Below are 17,798 nucleotides of genomic sequence, written 5' to 3' on the forward strand. Positions count from 1 at the left end.
ATGCGGCCGGCTTTTTAAAGCAAGGATTGGACTTTACAGCCATCTTCGAGTCCATAGGAAATGAGAAATGTGCTCATCTTCGACCAGGAAGGAGGAGCTATATATATACTGTCTTCTAATGGCAGTTCGTTATGGATATATGAGTTACGTACACACTTAGGGGATATTCCGTTCCTTTGGTCACATCAGTTGGCGGAGAGGGGGGGAACTGCTGTGTGGGCGACATCGTTACGGCCATAGACAATGTCCAGGCTTTCATCTCCCTTACTTAAAGCTCAAAACATATATATATATATATATATGTATATATTAATCAATATTGTTTTTATATTGTAGTTTCGTTGAGCTTGTCAATTGTAGTCAGACTGAATTTCCATTAGAATGGATCAATAAAAATTATCTTATCTTATCTTATATAGTGGAAAGAGAGCGGAAACCAAAGGATACTTACTAACCCTAACCCTGGAAACCCCGGGTGACTGGTACCCCTTGGAAACGACACTGAACGTTACGCTCTTTGGTTTTAGGTACAGAGATACTATCTGAAGTCACCTTTCATACTTAATAGTTTAGCTTCAGGCTCCTTCATCTGAAGTACGATGAGTTAGAAGCTGTCCTTGAAAAGAAAAAAAAACACGCTATTATATAGTTGTATGTCTGCTTCTGTTATGCGAAGGCGTTCTTTATGTCACCCCATCTCTTAAATTCCCTTTGCAACGCCTAATTTGAAGTGATACATTGTTCTAATTTAATACCTATCAGATTACGACGTTTCAGATCGAATGACAGAAACACCTAGGACAGGAACTTATGGTGACACCTTGCACCCCCCGTTTTATTATGCCTTTGAAAAAGAATGAGACAGATCTATGTTTTGTATTTCTGTGTGTGTTCAAACGAAGCCATAAAATTAATAACAATAGTTAATTTGTGTATATTCGTGTCGTACTTCAATACTAACAAAACCATGTTACATTCAAAGCTTTATTACACTGAATGACAAACAACTACACACATAGTAGAGATCACAACACGAAATTAGGTCAGTACACAGTCTAACAAATGTAAACAAACACTAGGGGCGACAATCAAATAACCAAAGTCAAACTTTTATCGATTGTAAACAAAATAATAGAAGCCATATTTCGTAATGGTATGTCAAAGCGTCTATAAAATAGTGATATGAGAGTTGTGTAACAGTGATTACATTAAATTATGTCACATTAGTAAATTAAAAAGCAAAATTTTACAATTTTATTATTCCACCATAGAAGAAGGACTGTGTACAATGTGATTTTTAAAAAAAATGGCATTTAAAATACAATAACTTAGCCCTTATAGTATGTGGTGGATGAGTGGTTAAGCTCTCGGCTTCCGAAGCTGGAGTCCTAGATCTTGAATTTCGGGAATTTTAGGATGACTCTGAGTCGTCCAACTCTAATGGGTAGCTGACCTTAAGTTGGGTAAAAGAAAAGCTGGTTGGTCGTTGTCCCGGCCACGTGACACCTTGCTCGTTAACCACTGGCCATAGAAACAGATGACCTTAGCGTAATCTGCCCCATAGACCGCAATGTCTGAAAGGAAAACTTTACTTTAAAGAAGGAACAGTGGCTGAGCGGTGAAGCGGTAAAATCCGGGGGTCCGAATTCGAATCCTGGTGAAGAATGGGATTTTCAATTACGGGATTTTTTGGGCGTTTCTAAGTCCACCCAGCTCTGATTGGTACATGGCAATAGTTGGGGGGAAAGTTTGGGAAAAGTAAAGGCGGTTGGTCGTTGTGCTGGCCACATGACACCCTTGTTAACCGTGGGGTACAGAAACAGATGACCTTTACATTATCTGCCCTACTTATAATATTGAAAAGGGAAAATACACTTTACATTATTGAGATGTATGGCTGTATATGCGATATTCATACCTTGGATAGCTTTCCGTTTTAGTTTTCTGTCATAGTATTTATTAACTCTTTCTCTCCGTAATTATTGACCGCATTCTGGTGGAATCAACGTTGGTATCGTCAGTTAGGAGAGAAAGAGTTAATAATACTCTACTTGGTTTGGGATATTTATTATTTGTTAACCAAAAGATAAGACACAGGGTTACCACAGCGATTGGACCCCGTGATGACCTGCTAACTATCGTTAAAAATAACGCAAGCTAAAAATATGTCCATATTACAAGGTTTTCACGGTTCTCAAAGACATTCCTTCAGGGAACAGTACCAGGAAAAAGAAGAAGGGGCAGACAGAGAAAGCGATGGGAGGACAACATAAAAGAATGGACGGGCCTGCCATTGAAAGAGGTTCTAACTAAGGCAAAAGACAAGTGAGGAAGGAGAAAGACGGTCAATGAATCTTGCATGGTGCCCCATGGGTCCAACAGACTGAGGGATAGGTAAAAGGCAATTATTGTGTTATTGTGTAGAGTTATTGTGAAATGATTTCTTGCGTATCATTTCTCTGAGTTGTATTATAAAGACACAACAGTGTGACTGTTTTGTGAATATTATAATGTTTCAAGTTAAGGTTGTGTAGTAAACTTCAAGGAGGTAACTCAAACTAAGGGAAATCTTGATACGCTTGATGTTTGTTTTACAATAGATAACAACGACATTAAACAATAAACATAAACAGCGGTCGTCAGATCTTGGGGATTTATGTCTGCCACAGTTCAATCTCTGGGTTCAAGGGTCTCTGTTGCAGACACAGTACTAAAAACCACCCCCATAGGAGAATGCAGTGCTAAGCACTCAGTGGATCTCACCAATGTGCTCGACATCCACAGAGTTATAACCCCCTTTTACTGACTTATCGTTAAGTAAGTTTCGAATGGCTGTGCGGATGTCCGAACGGGCACATGGTGACAGAATCCCAAAATCATGGGGTCGAAGAAATTATGGTGGTAAAATGATGAGAATTTTGAAAGCTAGAGTAAGCACTGCTTAAGTATCACAGTTAAATTGTCACTTTTTATATCATATAGCACTTCAGAATTCCTCTTGTTTACATTAAATGACGACATGCTCAACTCCCACTGAGCTGCACCCTCCATTCGCCTTCTCGTGGAGTCCCTTTGAGTGGTTGTGCGGATGTCCGAACCAGTAGCCAAAGCCACACAGGGGCTGACCCAGTATAAAAACGGGAGAACCGCTGCTACCAGGGCAAGTCATGTTGTCATACTCATAACGACACCACTTCTGATAGTTCCTGACTTCTTTGAGAATCTCTATTTTAATGTTTTTCCCAACACTTATCATCTTGGGACCTCCATGAGGATGACCTATAATAATGACCAAATCGTTCAGACTTAGTTCTTTAGATTTTCTATAGATCTCTCCTTGTAACTCCATATATTTGTTCAACTTGGCTTCAAGTTTTTGAACTAATTCCATATCATGAGTGACACATTCAACTGAGCACCAGTCACTCTGGATGTTTATCTCCTTGTCTGTCTCCAGCAACTTGTAGCCGTAAATAAATGTTTCGCTTTCCTCATTCTCTTCGTCGTAAAAGAGTCTCACTTTAGTGTTCTTGGAGTCCCAGTTCTCAGAGAAGACACGAGTCTTGATCGCTTCAGCCAATTTTTTAACAAAATTATGTATAACCGTTGTCACCGTTAATATACCGTAAACTTGTTTCTTAGTCTCCTGTTTTTCCAAACATTCGTGGCAGGGGCAATATGCCAATTCACCTCTGCGAATTTTGTGGATGAATCCACTTCCCACTACTGGGCGACCATCGCGTTCTACTAGGATTTTGCCAGTTAGGGCGGACATGCATTTCAAAAACTCTGGAAGGTCATCGATAGCTTCAAATTTGTTCTCGAGAAATCGCCAAGGATCGGTTTCAAAGTCAGCAATGCTAATGAAGTCTTTATGATACTTCTCCTTAGGACAGACTTTCAATCTCGATTGCAGATGTTGATTATTTTCTGTTATAAACTCAACATCAGGAACGTCTGGGGGAAAAAAACAATGTATAATAATTTTAATGAAATGTAGGTCTATGCATACTCAACATTTAATGCCATACATACAATATTTCGAAGTTATGTTTAACTTTCATACAATTAGTTCTGTAAATTAAATGTGTTTTTTTTAGCGCCCCCCGAAAGGGGAAAAGACGATATTAGTTTTGTGTGGAATGTCTGTCCGTCCGTCCTTCCGTCCCGTTAAGATCTCGTAAACTAGAAAAGATAGTAAAAATCCGACATCATAATATTTTAGACCATTCAAAGTTCTGATGCAACGGCTACTTTTTTCTTTTCTGAAAGCAAAAAATCTAATTTTTTAAATCACTTATGCAAGCAGTTTTCAAATAAAAATACACCACTTTTACAACTATTCACTATTAATAGTAACAAACACGGAAGGCTCTTCAATAGCCAAGGCACACAGATATCATATTTTTTTACATATTTATGCAAATGGTTTATATGTTTTTGTCAAAAAAAATTTTTTACATTTGTATTGCTAACTTATATAAGTTCTGTCATACTAAGTACCACATTTACACACAAAAAATGTTTATTTGTTTTTAAAGAGAAAAAATCTATTTAGTATGCATATAAGTTGGACATAATTTAAAACAACAATTAATAATTACTTTTTCATATTATTGCCTGAACTGCAGTGGCAGCACATGGCCATACAACACTTAACTAAAGGAAAAATATTTTTTTGATGCAATTTTTTTTCTTGAGGCTTTGAGTAAAAGATTGACCCTTTACAAAGCAATTAGATCAATTAGATATTCATTACAAGACATCAGTAAAGCCAGGTTCACATATAACTTCACATTCACTTTCACCTATCCTTTGGTCTGCTAGACCGTAGGGGCACCACACAAGATCTGTCAACCTTCTTTCTACATTCTTCTCTGTCATTTGTCTTTGATAGAAGTTCATTCTGATGTTCTTTCTGAAAATATTGAAACCTGCCTTTTTTTTACCTGCCCGGGTGGACCACTTCTGGGACCGATTTGGAATCATTCTTATTCTTGACAGCTAATATCGATACACGGGAGAGGTTAAACGAAAAAAGACAAATAAGAACTTTGGAGATAGGAGATAAAGTCCTGATTCTGGTGAATGATTTGAAGAACAAGATAGGCAAGCAATGCCGTACACAATTACTGACAAGACAAGCGCAGTGAATTACAAAGTAGATATTAATGGTAAAGTAAGAACACACCACATTAACAATTTGAAACGATATGTGGAAAGAGATAGAGAGGAAACACATGAAGGACACATGGAAACAGAAAACAATGGGGAGCAGACAGAAGAATGCTTACTAGTGCTGATACAAATGTTTGTTTGTAAAATGTTTTACATGTTTCAGATGTTCCTTCAGAGTTAAAGATAATTACTTCCTAGTCCAAACCTCCCGCAGGACGACGGGGGATGGAAGTGGGCAGGGTTTGAACCCTGGACCATCGATAAATCTGAACGACAGTCCAGCGCGCAAACCGCACGACCAGGCAGCACCCATGATAGAAGAGGAGAACAAAGACAATGATATTAAAGATATACCGCTGCTGGAGGTTGATAATAATCAAACATGGGGAAAACTTAACTTGGAGAACTTGGCGCAAGAGAGAGCAAGAGATATAAAAAACATAGTCCTTTTTTGGTGAGCTAAAAGGTGGTCGACGTAACAGAGGCGCCCCACGGAAAGCGCTTCAAAGACCAGCTTAGGCGTCAACTTTCCTTGGCTGACATAGAACAGAGCACCTGGTTGCATGCGGACACAGAACGAGACAGCTGGAGGTCACTCACGAAGGCCGCGGAATACACATTTGAGACCAAAAGAAAATCTGCTGCCGAGTACAAACGCAGACGGCGAAAAGAAAATCTAAATCGAGCGCCTGCGGACAATGGTTATGATTGCTTGGATGTGGCAAAATATGTAGGTCACAGCTTGGACTGCGCAGCCACGGGAAATACTGGATTCCTCACTAATCTTCGGGCTCGAAGACATGACTTTATGTGTATTTAAGTCACCTATCTTCCTTTGTTGCACCAGTATTGATTATTCTTTGCTTAATTTTTCTTCTAAAACCGGAAAAGTTCAAACACTTTTAATGTTCATATGTTAATAAATTCTTTATTTCTCTCCAGACGCCAGTATGATGTTGACGGTTGTTGACTTGTAGCACCAAACTGCTGGTAGACAACAAAACCTCTGTAATATATCTTAACTTATCAATCTTGAAATAACTTGAATAACTTCTTTGTCAACAAAACTGAATATAGCTTTATTTATAACAGAAATTCAACTTGAGATGAAAGAAAATCAACGTAGTAGACTTTAGTCATACTATAAAATGGTATTGGAAAAACAATCTCTATCACTACAAAAACACGTCTTTTCACTTTGACATTCTGGAGTCGTCAGTCGTACCCTTGGTGGCTTGCATTATTCACACTGCAAAGACACCAAACAATCTCTAACTTCTTCTCACCGTCACCATAGAAACACACACACATATACTCCATAACAGCCTCCACCGAAATCCTGCTCCAGGGCTTCCACTAACTTAAATCCGGCCCTGCTAACTCAACCATTTTATTTCCATAACATCACCTTCAAGCTTTAAGTGAATCCCTCCAGTGCTGCTATCACTGATTCCAGATCTATTCTTTGTGTGGGCATGTAGAGCTTGTTTTATATCTATTTCTGCTTCTTCTTTTATGGGATTGTCTGTGACATTATTTTAACTTAAAATCGAGTAACATTATTACATGTACTTTACTTACATTTTTCTTTATTACTGATTGCAGGTGTTGAGTACATGATTATCTTGAGATCTTGGTTTTTGTTTTTACCTAAAGTCATGAAATTCTAGAAGTTAATTGTAGGACGTGACCCCATAAGGGAAAGATTTTATTAATTTAAGGTTTGGTTTGCTCGATATTGAGATTCAAAATCAATCAATAAATTTTAGCTTTTAGATAGAGCTAGTTTCATGCCAATAGCTCAGAGCGCTATTGTCCAAATTTCATTTGTGGACCAGTTGGGGGGGGGGGGGGAGAGAGAATCTGGGAGAAGGCTTTTCCGTGATGCCTCTAGGCGCTCAGTAAACACAACTCTGCCCGAGTCAGGTTTTGAATCTCGAGACCAAGCCAAGCTAAGTTAAGGCAAACTCGGCCTCTCGACCCCGCTTACCATTTACATTTTTAATAATGGCTTTTAGGAATTTTTTTTTAAATCTGGAATTGGAATAATTAATTACAAGTGATTTTTTTAAATCAACGTATGTTATTCTTTGCTATTCCAATTTCTTAAACTATTATCTAAAATCTAAACTATTAATTTAATATCACCTCGAGTAAAACAAAGAGAAGACTTACTTTGTTATAAAAGACACAACACAATAATGAATAAGATTGATCTATTAACTACAACTTTAAGATATTTTCTTTGTAATAAGCACATAAGACATAAGAGCTCATTAACATAATAAGCAGTTGAACCGTTGCAGAAATTTTTACAAATTTACCGGGAAATTATGAAGTGAAACAATGTGCCAAAATTGGGCTGTGTCATTGAACTTAAAGGGGCATTACCGATCACTTTTCAAGACATTACGTTATTTGTTAATTGTTATTTTGGGTTTTGGCACATTGGCACAATGGAGGCCATGTCGTGCCAGACACGACGTAATCATAAGTATCACATTATTGTGGAGTGGTGATAAAATTACTGAACATAAAATGATTGCAGCTATCTTGTAAATTTGACTGAATGAAACCATTTCGAATTTAAAAAGCAAGGAGAAAGTTTGGATAAATTATTAAAGGGAGAGAATAAACAAGGCAAATTTTAAACAAGCGGAATATAATTTTTTTTTTCAAACAAAGCCTAGCAAAATTTAATATTTTGTATCTCAATACTGCAGAAATTAAGATATTTTTTACTATGTAAAATAAAAATTTATCAATGACAACAAATTGATTAACTAATTGGTTAATTTTTTATTGATATGTATATCGACTACAAATAATTATACCAAATCTCAACGCAATCCAAATATTGGAAGTGGGAGAAAAAACGTGTGCAATGCGTAATAAGGGAAATAACTCCACATTTATGCAGACACATATCTCAATAAGTAGTATTTATTTCCTATTTTATATCAAGCAAAATATTAATAAAAAAAAATTAAATACTAAATCTGTTGAATTTTTTTTATTTTTATTTCATGTTTTGTTAGGTTCAACAAATAATTGTACAAAGTTTCAATTTAATCCGATAATAGGGAGAAATAACCTGTACAACAGTTGTACCAGATAGACAGACAGAGTTGATGTAAGCTTTGTAAATAAAACATTTGAACGTGGTAGTGGAAATAACAGTGCCTTCTTAGTTTGAACAAAAAAAATAACGGTAAAATTGAAAGTCTTTATACATAACTTTGATTTGTCAGCGGATGTCAAACGCCGAATTCGCTTGATGACGCGGACAGACTGACCTATTTACTACATACGCGTAAACCCCGAAAAAAAAAAAAGTAAAAACAAAATTGCACAACCCGCACCTTTATATACCACGAATATTTGCAATTCTTGCATTGCAGTCAACTTACTTGACTTAATCCTGTTAACTCCCAGGGGAGCATAGGGCAGCAGCCACACCTCTCCATCCTAAATCTGTTCTGAGAAGCTTTCTTCATCTGCTCCCATGTCATTCCAGTAGCCTCAGCTTCACTGATGACTGAACTCTTCCAGGTTTGCTTGGGTCAGACCACTTTCCTCATTCTTTGGGGATTCTAACCAATGGCATGCCGTTCTTCCAGGTTTGCTTGGGTCTGCCCACTTTCCTCATTCCTTGGTGATTCTAACCAATGGCATGCCGTTCTTCCAGGTTTGCTTGGGTCTGCCCACTTTCCTCATTCCTTGGTGATTCTAACCAATGGCATGCCGTTCTTCCAGGTTTGCTTGGGTCTGCCCACTTTCCTCATTCCTTGGTGATTCTAACCAATGGCAGGCCGTAAATTACCAGTGCATAAAGTAATTGCTCATGAACTGTCTGTTGCTGGATACTCGATGGTTCTCCAGTTGTTGTTCCAACAAGCGATATATAGATTGCAACACGCATGTGAAATACAAGCATCTTGTCGTGTCTGTACACAGCGAACTCTAGGAGGTATGGAGACCCACCGGTATGTCCATAGTTTCCGTTATACTATGTTTATGAATAAAATAAATTGTGCACATTTTTATACCCCGCACAGCTGCCATCCGCCTGTTAAACTGGTATAACCCGCGGGTTATATGCCAGAAAATTACGGTAGTCAAATCACATACAACTAGCAGGAAATGAGAAGACTGACACACTCGCCAAGAGTGGGAGAACAAACTCACAAGTAAACTCTGCACTCTATCCAGAAGAAATGAAGAAATTAATTGTAGATAAAATAAATGAGAAATGGACGAGCTCCCATCCAAATCACAAGAAAGATGACGTTTACTATAAGCTATCCCGACAAGACCAACGTCTAATCTTTCCACTCAGGACCGGACACAACAGAATGCGACAACACATGTACAGGAAGCTCAAAATTGGAACCAGTGAAATCTGCCCATGTGGAGTATCACCAGAAAATGCCGACCATGTCCTCCAAAATTGCTCTCTCTACCAAGAGGCCCGTATAAGACATTGGCCCCAAATCACCCCAATAGAAAGAAAACTATATGGAGAGCTCCCTGATTTGGAAACCACTGCGCAGTTCATCTCATAAATTGGTCTAGTCATATGAACACTCCAACATAACAATGAGAACGATGAAGAAGAAAAAAAAATTAAAATTAATAGGGTGTCGTTGTGTGTATGGACATTTATTAAGAGACATTTTCTCATCAGCATTGTTATACTAAGTTATAGTGGTCAGATAACAATAATGTAAGTGGACTTCTAATTCTAAGAGCACATGTTTAAAAACAAGCAAACAGACAAAAATAACAAAAGAGACAGATAAAAGACTGAGTTGATATAAGCTTTTTTAAAAAACTTAATAAAAATCATATTTAAATTATGTGTTTGTCTTCCGTTTCATTTTCATATGTTATTTATAAAACTAGGATCAAAACAATCAAAACATTTTTAAAATTATCTAAAGGGGAAGAACACCTCCTTAAAAGCTATATCTACCGTTAATATACAAATTATTTCCCTTATTCGATATCCAACAAATAATTAATTAATCAGTCGGTCTCCACGGCGTGCTCGACACCCACTGAGCTACATCCTCCTTTTATTTCCTTGCTTCCCACTTTAAAACATTTTGAATGGTTGTGGGGATGGCCAAACCAGTAGCCAAAGCCGCACAATGGCTGACCCAGTATAAAAATTTGAGAACCACTGTTACCATGGCAAGTGATGTTGTCGTATTCATAGCGACACCACTTCTGGTAGTTCCTGACTTCTTTGAGAATCTCTACTTTCGTGGGACTCCCAACACTTATCATCTTGGGGCCTCCATGGGGATGACCTACAATAATGACCAAATCGTTCAGACTTAGTTCTTTAGATTTTCTATAGATCTCTCCCTGTAACTCCATATATTTGTTTAACTTGGTTTCAAGTTCTTGAACTAATTTCATATCATGAGTGACACATTCAACAGAGCACCAGTCACTGTGGATGTTGATTTCCTTGTCTGTCTCCAAGAGATTGTAGCCATAGATGAATATTTCGTGTGCCTCATCATTTGAATCGTAAAAGAGTCTCACTGTAGTATTTTTGGGCTCCCAGTTCTCAGAGAAGACACCGCTTTCCAACGCCACGTCCCAATTTTCATCAAAATTATGCAGAACCGTCGTCACCGTTAGTATAGCGTAGACTTTTTTCTTTACTTCCTTATTTTGTAGACATATGTGGCAAGGGCAGCTACCATAAGATACTCTGCGAATTTTGTGGATGAAACCACTTCCTGTTGATGTGCCATCGTCTTGTTTGACAAGGATCATACCAGTCAGAGAAGTCATACACCCTAAAAATTCCGGAAGCTGAACTAAAGCCTTGTACTTGTCAGCAATATTTGTCCACGGGTTGTTTTGAAACGTCTTGATGCTGACGTATTCTTTGTGGTGTCCATTTTTAGGACATTCGTCCCAGCGCTGCTTCAGATCTTTGTTATCTTCAGTAATGTACTCAACGTCTGGCGAATCTGAAACAAGAAAAAGTTAAAGTAAAGTTCCCCTTTCAGAACTTGTGGTCAGTAGGGCAGATGATGTAAAGGTCTTTTGTTTCTGTGACCTACGGTTAACAAGGGTGTTATATGGCCAAGCACAACGACCAATCGCTTTAACTTTTCCCTAACTTTTCAGGTGCCATTAGAGCTGGGTGGACTCAGAGGCGCCCGAAGATCCCGAAAACAAAAATCCCAGTCTTCACCAGGATTCGAACCTGGGACCCCCCGGTTCGAAAGCCAAGTGTTATCTCTCAGCCACCGCGCCGCTTAAAATAAAAATTGACAAGTAATTAGTACATCGACTTCCTTATGAGTCATTGTAGAAGTAGTGAGAACTGATGTACCAGCTCTGATCCCATGGTCAAGCAAAGCGATGCCTATTATAAGCTGTCTCGACATGACCAACGCACAATTATTCACCCCAGAACCGGACGCAATAGAAAAAGAGAGCGTATAATACCCTAAGCTAAAAGTCAGGACTAGCGAAACATGTGGAGCACCCCCAAAGAATGATGATCATGTCTTTCAAAGTTACAAAGGGGCGCCAGAACAAGACTCTGGCCCCGAACCTCCCCCCCCCCCCACCCGCCATAGAAGAAAAACTATTTGGAGAACTGCAACAATTTTAAATAGCAATTTGAATTATTATATAGCTACTTTCATGCTTATAGCATGCTCAGAGCGCTTTTGGTCCAATCTCATGTGTGGACCGGTGGGTGGGAGGGGGTATCTAGGAGTTGGTTTCCGTGCTGCCTTTAGGCGCTCAGTAAACACAACTCTGCCCGAGTTCGGGTGTCGAACCTCGAGCCCCCTTCTAGGTAAGCCAAGCCAAGTTCAAGCGCACTTGGCCTCTCAACCACGCTTCCCACCAATTAGCACAATAGTAACTTGAATTAGAATAGCAACTTGTATTAGCACAATAACAGCTTGAATTTTCATTTCTACATAGTAAATCATATTGCACACTTACAATTCTTGTTTCTGGTGTCTGCATTCATTGTTTTGTGTTCTTTTATGTTCTTTTGGTTTTGACCTATTTCAATATTTAAATGAAATAAATGAAAACGTTTTACATTAAAAAAAAATAATTGAATTACAATGATCGCCCCTAATGACTTTGTGGTGAAGAGTACAGAGCCCAATTACCTACCTTGCATTCGGCCGAGACCGCTCGTTATAAAGGGCCTCTACACTAACTAGCAACGTCACAACATGTGGGCAATTTAAACCAATAGCTCCTTGCCATGTCGTACAGACCGGTGACAAGTCTGAAGGAACATCCGAAACATTTTACATCTAGCATCCTGCTATTCGTTTTCTCCCCATATATTACTAGTCCACTCATCCGCTCGAAAATATTTCATTGGTTAAAACCTGGGTTGACACGGATCTCGAAAGCGGCCCTAATGATTTTGAATGAAATCTATCGTTCCAGGTATATTTTTGGAAAAAAAAATACTAGCTAACTGGCAGGGCCGGCCTTACAAACTTGTAGTCTGGATGACCGTGCTGTGGATGAGGCTGAAATATCGCACACTTATTTCATTTACCTGACGACACAAGAATCAATTGAAAAACACAGTTAATTATTAGTAATTAATTTTTATTTTTTTTTGGTATCTCGAACAAGGGAAAAATATTTACTTTAATGAAGTGGTGGCATAAGCTGAATTAGCCCCCTTTATAGTTCGCCGCTCTAAATTGTAATACAAATATATAACATTACAATCTGCTCTAGTTATAAGTATATCACTAGCAGAGCGGTTAGCACGTCGAGGAGGTGTGAGCCACGAATTCGAATTCAGCTGTTTTCCCCAATTTTTTAAAATGTTTTTTAAAACCCAATTTCTGTAAACTCCACCTAGAAATCTCTTTCTCCCCTCCCCCCTCCCACTTTTTCCCAATTGGTCCCGATAATTGGTTGGATCATAGCGTACTGAGGAGGCTATAACCATGAATGTGCGCTGAACAAAAAAAAATTTGGTGAAATATTTATACATCGCACAGATGTATTGGTGTTGGTCCCTAGATCTATTACAAATGTAATTACATGGCTGATACAAACTAATTGATACTATTACACTTTGTAGAACCTTTTTTTGTTGTTGTTTAAAAGAAAATATGTTTTGTTTTTATTGTTATTTTTTGTTTGTTTGTTTGCTTTTTGTATTTTATTCTTTAGTTCTTGTTTTTAGTTTCTTTACCTTAGTCTTGACTCACCATAATCTTTGTTTCCTTGTCAAAGACGCCTGGAGGATTAACACTGTAAAGCCAGTTGAATGGACACAAGTTAGAACTAAGAGAACAAATAACTATTAGTCAATATTCAGGTTACAGAAAGATGTATTACTAAATCTAGTTACTTCTAGGCAATTTAAACTTGAATTCATAGAATGTGAATATCAAAAAAAAAGAATACATTTTTAAACAATGCTTCTATTAAGCGTTTTTGTATCAATTAGTTTGGACATATATGGTTTGGACCAGTTATGAAATAAATGGCAGCGACTCTTCAGCAAACGAAAAATTAATCTGTGCGATTATAATAGTTTTTGCCAGTTGGAATTATCTGTATGAAGCTTACCGTGATCACTTTTGAACTGCATGTACGACTTGAGATCGAGCCCAAGGATCAAGCCTAATCAAGGGGACTAATTCAATTTATACCAGCACATCTGTCAAGTACGATTTCTCTCCCTTGTTCGATACCAAACAAAACAATTAATTACCAATAGTTAATTACAATTATTTTTTTATCGATTCTTGTTTTAATAAGAGTGCAAAATTTAAACCTCATATGAGATTGGGTGTTAGTGAAATAACTTTTACAAAATTTTTACCATACTAACTTACTTACTTAGACTTAGATCCTCCCGCGCCGTTCGGCGCATTGGGCGGCAAGCAACGGCTAACGATTAGTTTCGTGGACAGTTTTACCAAACAGACAGAGTAAATTGTTTTGTTTTGTAAAAAAAAAAGGCGAAAAACTTCATACATATACAACGGCTAACTTGAAAGAATAATACGTTACCGTAGCTCAATCTAAACTCTAAAAACATAAAATCTATTAAACAAAAGAAAAAAAAAAGTTGTTTAATTAAAATGCAAAATGTGTATTAGAATTTTACTTATAATTTACACAAAAGAAAGAAATACCTTTAGAATATAGAACAGATGAAAAATGATGTCTGTTTGGGGAAAAAAAAATTATAAATAATTATTGACAAAAGTTTCAGGGACTTACCGATCCTTTTATAAGGTCTTACGTAATGATTGTTTATACTTTAAAAATAGAGCAAGTAAAAACAAAAAATATTGGGAAATTGAATTCAACATTTGCTTGGAGGTAAATCAGTCACTTCTACAACGGTGTTGTTTACCTGCATCGGTATCAGTTAAAACAAACGTGCACATTTGGCCTTATTAAGAAACTATTCGTGTTTACATCTATAACAAAATATTCGTGTATATATCTTTATAAAAATATTCGTGTATATATCTTTATAAAAATATTCGTGTATATATCTTTATAAAAATATTCGTGTATATATCTTTATAAAAATATTCGTGGATATATCTATATGAAAATATTCGTGTATATATCTTTATAAAAATATTCGTGTATATATCTATATGAAAATATTCGTGGATATATCTTTTTGAAAATATTCGTGGATATATCTATATGAAAATATTCGTGGATATATCTTTATGGAAATATTCGTGTATATATCTATATGAAAATATTCGTGGATATATCTTTATGAAAATATTCGTGTATATATCTTTATGAAAATATTCGTGGATATATCTTTATGAAAATATTCGTGTATATATCTATATGAAAATATTCGTGGATATATCTAATTGAAAATATTCGTGTATATATCTATATGAAAATATTCGTAAATAAATCTATAAGAAAATATTTTTTTATATATCTATAAGAAAATGTTTGTGTATATATCTATAAGAAAATATTACTGTATATATCTATAACAAAATATATGTGTATATATATATAAGAAAATATTACTGTATATATTTATAAGAAAAAATTCGTGTATATATCTATGTTACATGAGGATGTGATCGTCATTTCCTGAGAAAAAAATCCTTATCTGTTTTATATTAAACTCTTGTGGAAGGTAAAAATAAATCTGATTATAGGACTGCAGTTTGCTTGATAGGGAAAAAGAATTAAATGTACACCCCAGACACTCTTTTATATTAAATGTATAATTTTTGTTTAGATAATAATAATAAGTAATTATAATAATCTTTATTATCCATGAGGAAATTTGTTTTTACAAATATGCATTTTAAATAACAAAACATTATAAACAGCAAACAAATTATAAATCAAAACCTGATTTCTTGATATGCCAAACTTTGAGAAGGTAGTTACAATGTCTTCATGGCTTCAAGATACAAATACAAACTTGAGGAAGTTATTTAGAATTAAATTTAATATCGAATGTTGGTAGTCTTTGTGCTGGCCTCATGATACCCTCGTCAACTATTAGCAACGAAAATAAAACAACAAATTGATGAAGTGTAAAGGTAGCCAGCAGATTGAACTTCACGATCTTGAAGGGGACTTATTGTTTTAGAGCAGGTGGTGTCAAAATGTTGGTTTGGAATATCTGGTTATGTATCAAGGTTATTCCAAATTTATGGTAGTGAATTTCTTACCGTCAACAGACAACTTTCTTGGATAAGTTTAGGTGTGTCACTCTGGCACATAACTAAGTTTAGAGTGTCACTAACACATACCTAGGTATAGCGTGTCACTGACATGTAGTTAGGTCGGATGTGTCACTGTGACATAGCTAGGTCTTTTGATGTGTCGTTCCGACAAATAGCTAAGTCTTTAGTTCTGTCACTCTGACACATGATTTGGTTTGGTGTGTCACTGTGACATAAAGTTTGGTCTGGTGTGTCACTTAGATACAAAAATGTGTCTAGCGTGTCACTCTGACACATATTTTGGCCTGGTGTGTCACTCTGACGCATTGTTTGGTCTAGTTTGTCACAAAGGATGAAATTCTTGACCGAGTGGCATGCGCCAAGGACTGTAAACGATGGCCTGGTGTTTAAACCAAACACCTTGTCGCTTCCTGTTATCCAGAAGCAGTTATGAAGCAAGGCGTGACTATCTCTATACTATAAAGCACGATAAAACATTGGATATGTCTTATAGCAACATAAAAATGGCCTACACACCTCGATCGTTATTTCCCCTCGGAGAGTCTGACCACACAATGATCCATCTTACACCCACGTACAAACCGGTTTTAAAAACAACAAAACCCGAAGGACAGTCCATCCAGTCATGGTCTGACGACGCTGTTTTACTGCTACAAAGTTGTCTGGAGCAAACAGATTGGGACATGTTTGTAAACAACGGTGACCGGTCACTTCATCCCCGGTCACTTCATCCCCTGTCACTTCATCCCCAGGTCATTTCATCCCCCGGTCATTTCATTCCCCGGTCATTTCATCCCCCGGTCATATCATCCCCGGTCATTTCATCCCCGGTCACTTCATCCCCTGGTCATTTCATCCCCAATTAAATATTTTTCTTTTTCAGTGTTTAATTGTGCTGTTAAGGCGTTGACTTTAAGCCCTCATTTTATCTAATATATAAATATGATTATGTAGAATGCTTTTTGATATTTTTGGCGTGTATAGTGTTTCATCTTCCAGTTTGCATTCTTGATGAGAAATCTTATAATATATTGTAAATCTGGGTGTGTACTTAGCTATAGCGCTTCTATTGGATGTTGGGGATGTTGGGGATGTAATATTATAATATTATCCCGCGCATGACGTAATGTTCAAAGGCCAAGGTGTGGTGGAAGTAGTGAAAATCATTTGAGAGATCAAAGTGCGATTAGAATAATTATGACCATGCCGCTGATAACTTATCATCAAAGGCCAAGGTGTGGTGAAAGTACGACCATGTTTCACTTTATTTTATTTTTTAATAGCTCTTTCTTGAAAATGGGCGCGTCATTTTTGGCCTTCTGTACTTACAATCGGTAGATTTTCTATCATATCTATCTTACTGATGTAGATAAACACAAAAACACTTTTTTACAATACCTCTATATTTATACATGTTAAAATTTCTTTTAGTTTTTAATGGCATTTAATTTTAATTTAGTTCTTATCAAATGTTTTACACTTTATGTCATTTAAATAAAAAATGAATATATTAAATATTGCTCATTTCATGATTTTTACAATTATCACGATTCTTAAAGACAACATGCACCCACTAAACCACTGTTACATAAGATCTGAACGAAGTGATCGTCTCCTTTCCATTAGGACTAAAACAGAAAGATTTTAAAACTCCTTCATCCCACTGTCGGTCAGAGTGTTACAAGATCATCTTTCGTCATCGAGAAGTTCATAGAAGTCTAATTCATAAAGCGCTGGTTATGAATGTGTATGTGTTTCATGTGTGAATGTTGTTAGAATTTTTCACCTATATTGTTATTGTAAGTAGTTACGCCGAGGTTGTCAATTGGAAACTGAATTTCCATTTGATTGGATCAATAAAAATTATCTTATCTTATCTTAAAGACATTTCTG

At 36.7% G+C, this 17,798-nt stretch overlaps 2 protein-coding genes across 4 annotated transcripts; both read right to left on the bottom strand.

Moving 5' to 3' along the window:
• Positions 1 to 1,340: 1,340 nt before the first annotated feature.
• Positions 1,341 to 6,990, bottom strand: LOC129922045 (uncharacterized). Its single transcript, XM_056006138.1, has 2 exons — positions 6,760 to 6,990; positions 1,341 to 3,957 (listed from the first exon to the last, which is right to left on the bottom strand). The coding sequence occupies exons 1-2, from the start codon at positions 6,836 to 6,838 to the stop codon at positions 3,008 to 3,010; spliced, it is 1,029 nt and encodes a 342-aa protein (XP_055862113.1). The 5' UTR covers positions 6,839 to 6,990; the 3' UTR covers positions 1,341 to 3,007.
• Positions 6,991 to 9,821: 2,831 nt separating this feature from the next.
• LOC106074523 (uncharacterized) lies at positions 9,822 to 14,288 on the bottom strand. Of its 3 annotated transcripts, none has more exons than XM_056006131.1 (3): positions 14,227 to 14,288; positions 12,166 to 12,228; positions 9,822 to 11,171 (listed from the first exon to the last, which is right to left on the bottom strand). In XM_056006131.1, the coding sequence occupies exons 1-3, from the start codon at positions 14,252 to 14,254 to the stop codon at positions 10,207 to 10,209; spliced, it is 1,056 nt and encodes a 351-aa protein (XP_055862106.1). In that variant the 5' UTR covers positions 14,255 to 14,288; the 3' UTR covers positions 9,822 to 10,206. The 3 variants fall into 3 exon arrangements, with proteins under 3 accessions (XP_055862106.1, XP_055862107.1, XP_055862108.1); XM_056006132.1 differs by lacking the exon at positions 14,227 to 14,288 and adding an exon at positions 13,416 to 13,493; XM_056006133.1 differs by lacking the exon at positions 14,227 to 14,288 and adding an exon at positions 13,400 to 13,484.
• Between the last annotated feature and the right edge of the window lie 3,510 nt (positions 14,289 to 17,798).

The sequence above is a fragment of the Biomphalaria glabrata genome, chromosome 12, assembly GCF_947242115.1.
Source record: "Biomphalaria glabrata chromosome 12, xgBioGlab47.1, whole genome shotgun sequence".
Lineage (NCBI taxonomy): Eukaryota > Metazoa > Mollusca > Gastropoda > Planorbidae > Biomphalaria > Biomphalaria glabrata.